Consider the following 12,388-nt stretch of genomic DNA (forward strand, 5'->3'; position numbering starts at 1 on the left):
AGAGGTCCGAGAACCCTGTCTCATGATACGGCCGAGGACCCGTTCCAGGATACGGTCTTCCCGAGGGAGATCTCTGCAGCCTAGCGTTTCTCCATACCTTTTTGAAAATAATGGCACTCTTGCTCACTCTCCTTTTAACTTTTATTTTCTGCCTTAAAAATGCTCTTTTTCCCCTACCCAATTCTTCCCTCTCTCCTTTTTGCAAAGATTTTTTGAACCCACATTTGAGCAGGGTACGGTAGCTCGCTGTTTTTCTTTAAGATTTATTTTCAGGGTATTAAATGTGAATTTTGAGTTAAATAGCATCAGTATAAGCATTTATTCAATGTTTTAGTCAATTCAGAGCAACAGCAACAAATCAACAATAAGCATAATGAAGGAGCATAGCTTAGTGGAAAGAGCACAGGCCTGAGGGTCAGAGGACCTGGGTTCTAATTCTGATTATCTTGTATCTACCTCAGTGCTTAGTAAAGTGCTTGGCACACAGTGAGTGCTTAACAAAAGCCAATTAAACCAGTATTCTGGTCTTGCCATCCCATCTGGCTACACGTACGAAAAAGGCAAGGGTCCAGAAAGATTAACATGTTGAAAATAAAACTGCAAATTGTAATCCATTATTTTGAATCAAGCACTTGTTCCCTTTGGTGATATTCAACAAACAATTTTTGAATTCTCCGGAAAACAAAATTCTTCAGCATTCTCTAGCTGAAAGGACCTAACAAATACCAGTGGAAGATGGGGGTGGCAAAGGAGGGGGACTGTGGTGAGGGCTGAAGGAGCTGTAGTGGGATTTAGGGGTCTTCAGGAGAGGAGGGCAAACACAGAAGGGGTTAGAGGAGGCCGTACAGAGCTATCCCGGGGGTGGCTTGGGGAAGAGGAGCGGAGACGCCAGGGAGAAACCTGACTGAAGACAACCATGGTCTTAGATCACTCTCTGGCTCTCTGCCACTCATCCTCATGGCTTCCTTGGGCCACCCCTCTTTTTGGCCTTTAGACAACATGGATGGTAATAATAATTGCGGTATTCATTAAACACTTACCTTGGATCAAGCACTGTCCTAGATGGTGTGGAAGATCCAAGATCGGACACATTCACTGTCCCACATGGGGTTCATAGTCTAAGGGAGAGAGAGAACAGGGTTTAATCCCCATTTTACAGATGAAGAAACTGGGGCATAGAGAAATTAAGTGAGTTGCCTAAGGTCACACAGCAGGCAACCAGCAGAGCTGGGATTTGAATCCAGGTCTCCTGACCCCCAGTCCTGTGCTCTTGTCCATTAGGCCATTTCGCTTCTCATGTGGTTCGATTCTTACATGCAAAAGATCTAGGGTTTCCTGGTACCCAGTGAACATCTGTGTGGCATTAGAAGAAAATGGGTACGTGCTGGGACCAATCATTATAGCAGCTAATTCTGTACTTCTCATTGCTACAAATGGAACAAGCTGCTTATCCCAAGTTTGACCTCCTTCTATGCTGAATTCTCTCCCTAACTTTCTGGGAACACTAGATCCAGCACTGGAAGGAGCCTTGTGGAGTCAGCTGGCCAAAAGACATGCAAAATGTCCCTTTTGCTTCCTGAATTACCTGGGGAACAGATAAATTGATGATAAGGCATTTCTTTTTTCTTTATAGAGAGGCATCAGAAGAAGAATTGACCTCTGTTAGGCTAAGGGCTTTTCTCGAGTCAAGGGGCTCCAAGAGAGCTAAGCCACACCAATCCCTGGGCCATTCCTTACACATCCTAAAAGCCCAGCCACAGTAAATATATCTAGCAAATTGTACATTTATTGGCTGAGACATTTGTTCCTGGGATTCTGCATTTCTAACCAGCTTAAAAGGTTCCAGGAAAAAAAAAAGTGAAACAACTTCAGAGAATGAGTGAGAGAGTGGGAGAGAGACTCCCAGTCCCAATTAACCTTATCTCCCATTACTAGGTTAAAGAGTCATTACAAAAACTGGAGGTGATCCAAGACGAAACCTCTCTGTCTCGGAGACGGTATTTGTCTCGGGGAGAGTGTTCTTTGAGCGATCCCTGCTGCTGGAGTGTATCAGGACAACAGTGTATGATGTGAAATGTCCTGATGAAGATGAGATGGAAGTTCAGGGTCAAATCTGTTCCTCCCGAGATGCTGTCAAAAGGACTAAACGATCCAGATGTTCTGAGTCCACAGCCCAAATTCACCTAGGAACTGCTGCAGATGAGTATGTGGTAGAGGCCAGAGATATGCTAAACTATTCCTAATCCCCCAAACTGTTTCTTAGCCTTCCTTCTCCATCTCATCCTCAGCTCCTTCTCCTGTCTCATCAAACCACACACCTACACCTAGCTCCCGGAACACCTTGCCTGCTGTATTTGCTACTTCTGCCATTCCTTGCTCTTGGGCAAGCTTTAGAAACAGAGAAGGGGAGGCCACTCCACTTAAGCTCCCAGGATGCCCTCCTAACTCACTTAACTTCTCTGGGTCTCAGTCACCTCATCTGTAAAATGGGGATTAAGACTGTGAGCCCCATGTGGGACATGGTCTGGGTCCAACTTGATTAGCTTGAATCTACCTCGGTACTTAGTACGGTGCGTGGCACTTAGCAAGCACTTAACAAATACCATTTTTTTAAAGGAACAGGGAGAGGGTTAAATTGATAGAAGCCAAGAGTTTGAGCCAAAACGGAACTGTTATTCACCAAACACCTATCAGGGCGAAGGGGCATCCACTGATGCTCAAAAGTGGAAAGTTCAAAACAAACTAAAGGAAAGAGGTGGGAGGTGAGTACAGTATACAGAAACCTTACAACAAGAAGTTGGGTAATAGTCAGAAGGTCCTGGGTTCTAATTCTGGCTCTGCTCTGTGTCAGCTGTGTGACCTTGGGCTGTGTGGCCACTTCACTTCTCTGTGCCTCAGTGACCTTATCTGTAAAATCCCCTCTGCCTTCAAACACGCCCACGTCTCCCCCATCCTAAAAAAACCCGCTCTTGACCCCACTTCCCCCTCCAGTTATCGTCCTATCTCCCTACTACCCTTCCTTTCCAAAATCTTAGAACGAGTCGTCTACAATCGATGCCTAGAATTCCTTAACTCCCATTCTCTCCTAGACCCCCTCCAATCTGGCTTCCGTCCCCTCCACTCTACCGAGACTGCTCTCTCTAAGGTCACCCATGACCTCCTTCTTGCCAAATCCAATGGCTCCTACTCCATTCTGATCCTCCTTGACCTCTCTGCTGCCTTTGACACTGTCGACCATCCCCTCCTCCTCCGTACCTTATCTCACCTTGGCTTCACGGACTCTGTCCTCTCCTGGTTCTCCTCTTACCTCTCTGGCCGATCATTCTCGGTCTCCTACGCTGGAGCCTCCTCCCCCTCCCATCCTTTAACTGTTGGAGTTCCTCAAGGGTCAGTTCTTGGCCCTCTTCTGTTCTCCATTTACACTCACTCCCTCGGTGAACTCATTCGCTCTCACGGCTTTGACTACCATCTCTACGCAGATGACACGCAGATCTACATCTCCGCCCCTGTCCTCTCCCCCTCCCTTCGGGCTCGCATCTCCTCCTGCCTCCGGGACGTCTCCACCTGGATGTCTGCCCGCCACCTAAAACTCAACATGAGCAAGACTGAGCTCCTCATCTTCCCTCCCAAGCCCGGTCCGCTCCCAGACTTCTCCATCACCGTGGATGGCACGACCATCCTTCCCGTCCCGCAGGCCCGCGATCTCGGTGTCATCCTTGACTCGTCCCTCTCGTTCACCCCACACATCCTATCCGTTACCAAGACCTGCCGGTTTCACCTCTACAATATCGCCAAGATCCGCCCTTTCCTCTCCACCCAAACGGCTACCTTACTATTACGGGCTCTCGTTATATCCCGGCTAGACTACTGTGTCAGCCTTCTCTCTGACCTCCCTTCCTCCTCTCTCGCCCCGCTCCGGTCTATTCTTCACTCCGCTGCCCGGCTCATCTTCCTGCAGAAACGATCTGGGCATGTCACTCCCCTTCTTAAACAACTCCAGTGGTTGCCTATCGACCTCCGCTCCAAACAAAAACTCCTCACTCTAGGCTTCAAGGCTCTCCATCACCTTGCCCCTTCCTACCTCTCCTCCCTTCTCTCTTTCTACCGCCCACCCCGCACGCTCCGCTCCTCTGCCGCCCACCTCCTCGCCGTCCCTCGGTCTCGCCTATCCCGCCGTCGACCCCTGGGTCACGTCCTCCCGCGGTCCTGGAACGCCCTCCCTCCTCACCTCCGCCAAACTGATTCTCTTTCCCTCTTCAAAACCTTACTTAAAAATCACCTCCTCCAAGAGGCCTTCCCAGACTGAGCTCCTCTTCCCCCTCTACTCCCTCTGCCATCCCCCCTTTACCTCTCCGCAGCTAAAGCCTCATTTTCCCCTTTTCCCTCTGCTCCTCCACCTCTCCCTTCCCATCCCCACAGCACTGTACCCGTCCGCTCAACTGTATATATTTTCGTTACCCTATTTATTTTGTTAATGAATTGTACATCGCCTTGATTCTATTTAGTTGCCATTGTTTTTACGAGATGTTCTTCCCCTTGACGCTGTTTAGTGCCATTGTTCTCGTCTGTCCGTCTCCCCCGATTAGACTGTAAGCCCGTCAAACGGCAGGGACTGTCTCTATCTGTTGCCGACTTGTTCATCCCAAGCGCTTAGTACAGTGCTCTGCACATAGTAAGCGCTCAATAAATACTATTGAATGAATGAATGAATGAATAAAATGGGGATTAAGGTTGTGAGCCCCATGTGGGACAGGGACTGTGTCCAACCTGATTTGCTTGTATTCACCTCAGCGCTTAATACACTATCTGGCACATAGTAAGTGCTTGACAAATACTTATTTGCCATTGTTTTTATGAGATGTTCTTCCCCTTGACTCTATTTATTGCCATTGTTCTTGTCTGCCTGTCTCCCCCCATTAGACTGTAAGCCTGTCAAAGGGCAGGGACTGTCTCTATCTGTTGCCGATTTGTACATTCCAAGCGCTTAGTACAGTGCTGTGCACATAGTAAGCGCTCAATAAATACTATTGAATGAATGAATGAATACCATTATTATTAATAATAGAAAACATCATCTAGTTCAAAACGAGTTTGAATAAATTCATGGAAGATTGATCTGATTCTATCTATCAAGCATTTTTACTGAGAGCTTACTGTGTGCAGAGCACTGTACCAAACGCTTGGGACAGTACGATATAACAGAGTTGGTAGACTCGTGCCCCAGAAAGCTCACTTAGAACACCGAGAGTAAGCGCTTGACGAATATCACAATAATTGATAATTACCAGAACGACTGCAGATGGAGAGTGGGGCCTTCTGGGAGAGATGTGTCCATGATGTCCCTATGGGTCGAGCTGACGTGACAGGATAAAACAAGATGCTCCTGAATGCTTTGTGCACATGTGCTCTGCACATAGTGAGCGCTCAATTAATACGATTCCTTGATTGAGTCTGGACGAGAGATTCATCTGGAGATTAGATTAGGCTAGAGTTGTTGGATGTTATACTCGTAACCATTGGGACTATATGGGGGAGGGCGGCTGTCATTGCTGGCCTAGTGAAAAGAGCCCAGGCTTGGGAGTCAGAGGTCGTGGGTTCTAATCCCATCTCTGCCACTTTTCTGCTTAGGGCAAATCAGTTAACTTCTCTGTGCCTCAGTTACCTCATCTGTAAAATGGGGATCAAGACTGTGAGCCCCAAATGGGACAACCTCATGGCCTTGTACCTATCCCAGCCCTTAGAACAGCATTTGGCACATAGTAATCATCGCCAAGCGCTTAGAACAGTGGCTGGCAGATAGTAAGTGCTTAACAAATGCCGTCATCATTATTAATATTATTATTCCAGTCAGGTGGCTCCCCCCAACTTCTAGACTGTGAGCCCTGTGTGGGCAGAGATTGCCTCTCTTCATTGCTGAACTGTTACTTTCCCAAACGCTTAGTACAGGGTTCTGGACAGAGTAAGTGCTCAATTGAATGAACGGATGAGTGGATGAATGAATTAATAATGAACGAACGAATGGATGAATGAACGAATTAATAATGAATGAATGAACGAACAAACGAATGGATGGGTGGATGAATGAATACATGAATGAATGAATGGTTGAATGAATGAACGAATAATAAATAAATCAATGAATAATGAATGAATGAACGAATGAACAAAAGAATGGATGGGTGGGTGAATGCATGAATGAATGAATGATTGAACGAATGAACGAATAATAAATAAATCAATAAATAATGAATGAACGAATGATCGAACAAAGGAATGGATGGGTGGATGAATGCATGAATGAATGATTGAACGAATGAACGAATAATAAATAAATCAATAAATAATGAATGAACGAATGAACGAACAAAGGAATGGATGGGTGGATGAATGAATGAATGATTGAACGAATGAACGAATAATAAATAAATCAATAAATAATGAATGAACGAATGAACGAACAAAGGAATGGATGGGTGGATGAATGCATGAATGAATGAATGATTGAACGAATGAACGAATAATAAATAAATCAATAAATAATGAATGAACGAATGAACGAACAAACGAATGGATGGGTGGATGAATGCATGAATGAATGAACGCATGCATGAATGAATGAATAATACATAAATCAATGAATAATGAATGAATGAACAACGAATGAATGGATGGATGAATGAAGGAATGAACGAACACGAATGAATGAACAGAGGAATGAATGAATCAATGAATAATGAATAAATGAACGAATAGAATGAATGAATGAACGAACGAATGAATAATAATAATAGTGTTGGTATTTGTTAAGCGCTTACTATGTGCCGAGCACTGTTCTAAGCGCTGGGGTAGACCCAGGGGAATCAGGTGGTCCCACGTGGGGCTCACAGTCTTCATCCCCATTTTCCAGATGAGGCAACGGGGGCACCGAGAAGTGAAGTGACTTGCCCAAAGTCACCCAGCTGACAAGGGGGCAGAGCCGGGGTTCGAACCCATGACCTCTGCCTCCCAAGCCCGTGCGCTTTCCAGTGAGCCACGTGGACAGATGGATGGATGAACGGATGACTGAATGAACGGGTGGATGGATGGATGAAGGAAGGAAGGAAGGAAGGAATGAACGAACGAAGAATGAATGAGCGAGCGAGCGAAGGCGCCTGAAGGCTGAGGTAAAGAGGAGGCCGCAGCGCCCCCGCTCCCCCCCGCCCCTCGCCCCTCGATCTCGGGCCCAGGCCCGGCCCCGCCCCTCGGCGCAGGCGCCCTGGATCCCGGCCGTGACCCGGAAGCGCTTCCCCCGTCCCGCCCCTTGGCGCGGTCATAGCGCCGCCGGAGCAGCCGCCGCTTCCTTTCGCTCGGCGGCCATTGCTGCGGCGGCACCAGGTGAGGGGCCGCCGCCGGGCCCGGCCCAGTCCAGCCCGGCCCGGCCCGCCGGCGGAGGGGGAGGGGGGGACCCCGTCCCGGAGCGGGCCGCCCTAAGGATCCCCGGCCCGGCCTCGCCTCGCCTCGCGGGGAGGGGAGGGGAGGGGAAGGGAAAGGCGGAGGGGCCCCAGTGGGGACCCGCGTGGTCGGGCCGGATGCCCCGGGGCCCCCTCCCAACTCACCTCCCTTGTCTCCTTCTCTAGCCCGCGCCCTCCTCGCCCGGCCTCCTCCTCCTCCTCCTCCTCCTCCTCCTCCTCTGTCCCTCCTGAGAAGCAGCCTGGCCCGGTGGCCAGAGCCCGGGCTTGGGAGTCAGGTCGTGGGTTCGAATCCCCACGCTGCCACTCGTCAGCTGGGTGACTGTGGGCAAGTCATTGCACTTCCTCTGGGCCTCGGTGACCTCGTCTGTCAAATGGGGATGAAGACTGGGAGCCCCACGTGGGACAAATCTGATGACCCCGTATTCATTCAGTAGTATTTATTGAGCGCTTACTAGGTGCAGAGCACTGTACTAAGCGCTTGGAATGAACGAGGCGGCAACAGATATCTATCTACCCCAGGGCTTAGATCAGTGCTCTGCACCGAGTAAGCGCTTAAATACCAACATTATTATTATTCACTTCTCCGGATCTCAGTGACCTCATCTGTCAAATGGGGATGAAGACTGTGAGCCCCACGTGGGACAATCTGATGACCCTGTATCTACCCCAGCGCTTAGATCAGTGCTCTGCACAGAGTAAGCGCTGAAAAACCAGCATCATCATCAAGTCACTTCTCTGGGCCTCAGTTCACTCATCTGTAAAATGGGGCTGAAGACTTAGCCCCACGTGGGACACTCTGATTATCCTCAGTCTACCCCAGTGCTTAGAAGAGTGCTCTGCACATAGTAAGCACTTAACAAATACCAACCTTATTATTAATCCCGGCTCTGCCACCTGTCAGCTGTGTGACTGTGGGCAAGTCACTTAACCTCTCTGGGCCTCAGTTCACTCATCTGTAAAATGGGGATGAAGACTGTGAGCCTCACGGGGGACAACCTGATCACCTTGTATCCCCCCTCCAAAGCTTAGAACAGTGCTTTGCACATAAGCGCTTAACAAAACCATCATTATTATAGTGGTTCACCCCTGGTCCCCGTCTTCCTACTTCTGGCCTGGAATGCCCTCCCTCCTCACAACCACCAAACTCTCTTCCCTCTATCTGTTGCAAATTATACTTTCCAAGGGTTTAGTACAGCGTTCTGCACACAGCGCTCAGTAAATACGACTGAATGAATGAACACCGCTCCCGACCACTGAGAGCTCACCTCCTCCAGGAGTCCTTCCCAGACTGAGTCCCCACTTTCTCTCTGCCATCCCTCCACCCTCTGCTTTTCCCCTCCCCTCAGCACTGTGCTCATTTGTAAATATTATTTATTACCCTATTTATGTTAATAATGTGTATATCCCCTTGATTCTATTGATCATAATGTGGTGGTTTTTTGTTCTGTTTTGCTCTGCTGTCTGTCTTCCCCACTTAGACTGTGAGCCTGTCATTGGGCAGGGATTGTCTCTGTTGCCGAATTGTACATTCCAAGTGCTTAGTACAGTGCTCTGCACATAGCACTCCATAAATACTGCTTAATGAATGAATACTGCTCCCCGCGCCCACTGCTCTCTACTATCTAATAGTAATGATGGTATTTGTTAAGCGCTTACTATGTGCCAAGCACTGTTCTATGCGCTGGGGGAGATATAAGGTTATCAGGTTGCCCCACTTGAAGCTCACAGTCTTAATCCTCATTTTACAGTGGAGGGAACTGAGGTGCAGAAAAGTTAAGCAATTTGCCCAAAGTCACACATCTAACAAGGGGGAGAGCAGGGATGAGAGCTCACGACCTCCGAGTCCCCAGCCTGTGCTCTCTCCACTAAGCCAAGCTGTTTCTCTATCTCACTGTCTCTCTTAGGCCCACCAGCCCGAAGCCCAAGATGCAGAACGACGCCGGTGAGTTCGTGGACTTGTACGTCCCGCGGAAATGGTAAGTGCCCGCGCAGCGGGGAGTCAGACGTCCCTGTGCTCCGATCGTGCCGCGACATCCCCTCCCCTCACCCCCTCCAAGAACCCCCGTGAGTCCGTGTCTAATAAGGCCAACTACTGTCCATCCCTTTGCCCCCCTGCAGCTCTGCCAGCAATAGGATAATCGGAGCTAAGGACCATGCATCCATCCAGATCAACGTAGCCGAGGTGAGTAAAGGTGCTTTCGGCGCCTCCTCTATAAGCAAATACGTGATCTAGATTTTTATAAAATGGAGGAAAATGTACTTTAGAATTTAAGAGCTAAACTCAAAACCAAGAATCCATCCAAATTCAACCCTTTTGTATATAAATTGGTTTAGTGCATTTGGGTGACTTGTCAATGAAGATGGGGATGTGATCTCTAGCTGGTCACATGACTACTGATTTATCAGTGGTATTTATTGAGCAGTTACTGTATGCAGAGTACTGGGCTAAGCGTTTGGGAAAGTACAGTACGACAAAGTTGGCAGACACATTCCCTGCCCACAAGGAGCTTAAGAAAAAAGGATTGTAGAATGAACTGTAAGCGTCCAGTATTTTTATGGGGACTATCGTCTCTCTTGCTGTAGAGTGGAATTTCTTTGGGTGATTGGCAACTGTAGTCAGCTTTTATTTACCAACTGGCTTACTCATGCCAATGTAGCCTTCATCTCAACATCAAATAAGATTAATGCCAGAGCCCGATCCAAACAAAGCCAGGAGGTTCCACTTTGTCTACATGTGCCAAGTGGCTGCTAAGGAGTTGAATGCTTACTTAGTCCCTTACCAATTCAAAGGGTAGTGGGTACCGGGATCTCGATTATCACTGCCGATCTATCTCTTGCCCACGTCCGGCCTCTGGCCTGAATGACCCCCCACTTCATACCCGGCAATTACTCTCCCCACCTCCAAGAGGCCTTCCATGATTAAGCCTAAAAACTGCTGAGACCTTTCTATCAGGCAGGACTTTAGGGAGGATGAATTAAGCTACAGCCTGAGGAAAAGGTGATAAAGTAAATGTAGTGCAGTGCTAGTGGCAACTAGCAGTCCACTGTGTGGACACTTTCTCATCCTATTTTTATGCCTTTAGGAATTGCAAGGACCTTTGGGATAATGGCAGTCCTAACTTTAGCTTTATTAGTGAGTTGCTTGGACTAAGCAAAGCCTTGTAATGTGTGATCAAGGATGAGTGCATTGTCAGTGACACTGTAAGTCAGATACAGAAAATGTTACCTCGATGCCCAATTGTAAAATTGGTGGAGAAAAGTGTTTTGAGGTCTGAATGAGCAATTGCATTTTCCTGTTTGGGTTTTCAAGGTGTTGAAAAGAATTTTGTTCTAGAAGTAACTGGATGCTAATGGTCTGTTGCAGGTTGATAAGGTCACGGGCAGGTTCAATGGTCAGTTCAAAACTTATGCCATCTGTGGAGCTATTCGTAGAATGGTAAGCTTTAAACAACTACTTAGTGCATTTGAAAGTGTCCATTTCCAAAAGCACCCTCGTCAAAAACTCCCTTATGTTCTGATGTCTTTCCTACCCTTCCCTCTCCAAGATGTATGTTAAAAAGCCATTTTACTAGTCTCTTCTGCAGCTTTGGGGAATTCGTCTAAAGCCAAAAGATGTGCTTGCGGCAGAAGTGGAATTTTGTGTAGACACAGTGGTACTTGTTAGTTGATTGCTCCCAAAATTCCACAAAGTGCTCCACAGGATTGGATCTGGAAAATTTGGACCAGCTGCTATGAGCACTGAACCCTGACGTGTACTGTTCTCCTATAATATTGGGGGGGGGGTCTATTCCTTGCCTAACTCAGCATTGCTTTATGCACCCCGTAACTGCCCCACACCTGTAATTTCCAAATAACATTTTATCCATTATGGGAGAACGGGCAGAGGAGCTCACTTTCCTCTTCAGGTGAAATGTACACCAGTCCCGTTTCTTCCCTCCTTGGACACAATGAAACTGAAAGCCTACACTTTTATTTTTAAGGGTGAATCAGATGACTCTATCCTCCGACTGGCCAAGAATGATGGCATTGTTTCTAAGTATGTATACCAAACTTCAGTGTCTCCTTGTTTACTTGTACACAGCCATATGAAATCAAGTTACTGAAAGATTCTTCTGTTTCCTTCCTCAGGAACTTCTAACTGAAGAGAATTTTTAATATGGATCCTTTGTCACAAAATAAAATGACAAAAAAATCCACCTCATTGGTTTGGTTCATTTCATAGGACTAGAATGGGTCCAAAGTCTCAATGCTTTTTCAGTCAGTCTGGAGCAAGTAAAATGCCGTGGTGGCTTTAGAAATGAACACTAAGCTCTTAGGTTGTTTGATTGTACTTTAGTCAGTTGAGGCCTGGATGCCAAAAGCTCACCTCCTCCAAGAGGCCTTCCCAAACTGAGCTCCCCTTCTCCCTCTACTCCCTCTACCACCCCACCTTCACCTCTCCACAGCTAAACCCTCTTTTCCCCCTTTCCCTCTGCCCCTCCCCCTCTCCCTTCCCCTCAGCACTGTACTCGTCCGCCCAACTGTATATATTTTCATTACCCTATTTTGTTAATGAAATGTACATCGCCTTGATTCTATTTAGTTGCCATTGTTTTTACGAGATGTTCTTCCCCTTGACTGTATTTATTGCCATCGTTCTCGTCTGTCCGTCTTCCCCGATTAGACTGTAAGCCCGTCAAACGGCAGGGACTGTCTCTATCTGTTGCCGACTTGTTCATTCCAAGCGCTTAGTACAGTGCTCTGCACATAGTAAGCGCTCAATAAATACTATTGAATGAATGAATAATAGATAGCGGAAGCTAGTGGTAGTGATAAAGATACATTTGAAGGAGCTCCAATCTAATGTTCCTGCATGGGACAGAGATTTGCATCAGCTTCAGTGGAAATCCGGGGTGGGTGTGGGGAGGCAAAAATAAAAGTTTGGAATAACTTGATAG

General features: G+C 47.4%; 1 protein-coding gene across 1 annotated transcript; it reads left to right on the forward strand.

The window, feature by feature from the left end:
* Positions 1 to 7,284: 7,284 nt before the first annotated feature.
* Positions 7,285 to 11,648, forward strand: RPS21 (ribosomal protein S21). The gene is made up of 6 exons (XM_029070179.2): positions 7,285 to 7,374; positions 9,356 to 9,427; positions 9,570 to 9,633; positions 10,816 to 10,887; positions 11,432 to 11,487; positions 11,580 to 11,648. Exons 2-6 carry the CDS (start codon positions 9,378 to 9,380, stop codon positions 11,587 to 11,589), a joined length of 252 nt encoding a protein of 83 aa, XP_028926012.1. The 5' UTR covers positions 7,285 to 7,374; positions 9,356 to 9,377; the 3' UTR covers positions 11,590 to 11,648.
* Positions 11,649 to 12,388: the final 740 nt, after the last annotated feature.

This window comes from Ornithorhynchus anatinus, chromosome 8, assembly GCF_004115215.2.
Source record: "Ornithorhynchus anatinus isolate Pmale09 chromosome 8, mOrnAna1.pri.v4, whole genome shotgun sequence".
Lineage (NCBI taxonomy): Eukaryota > Metazoa > Chordata > Mammalia > Monotremata > Ornithorhynchidae > Ornithorhynchus > Ornithorhynchus anatinus.

Coding starts and splice junctions, on each gene's coding strand:
- RPS21 (XM_029070179.2), top strand. CDS start 9,378: ATGCAGAACGACGCCGGTGAGTTCGTGGACTTGTACGTCCCGCGGAAA. Junction 9,428..9,569: donor TTGTACGTCCCGCGGAAATG/GTAAGTGCCCGC, acceptor GCCCCCCTGCAG/CTCTGCCAGCAATAGGATAA. Junction 9,634..10,815: donor TCCAGATCAACGTAGCCGAG/GTGAGTAAAGGT, acceptor GGTCTGTTGCAG/GTTGATAAGGTCACGGGCAG.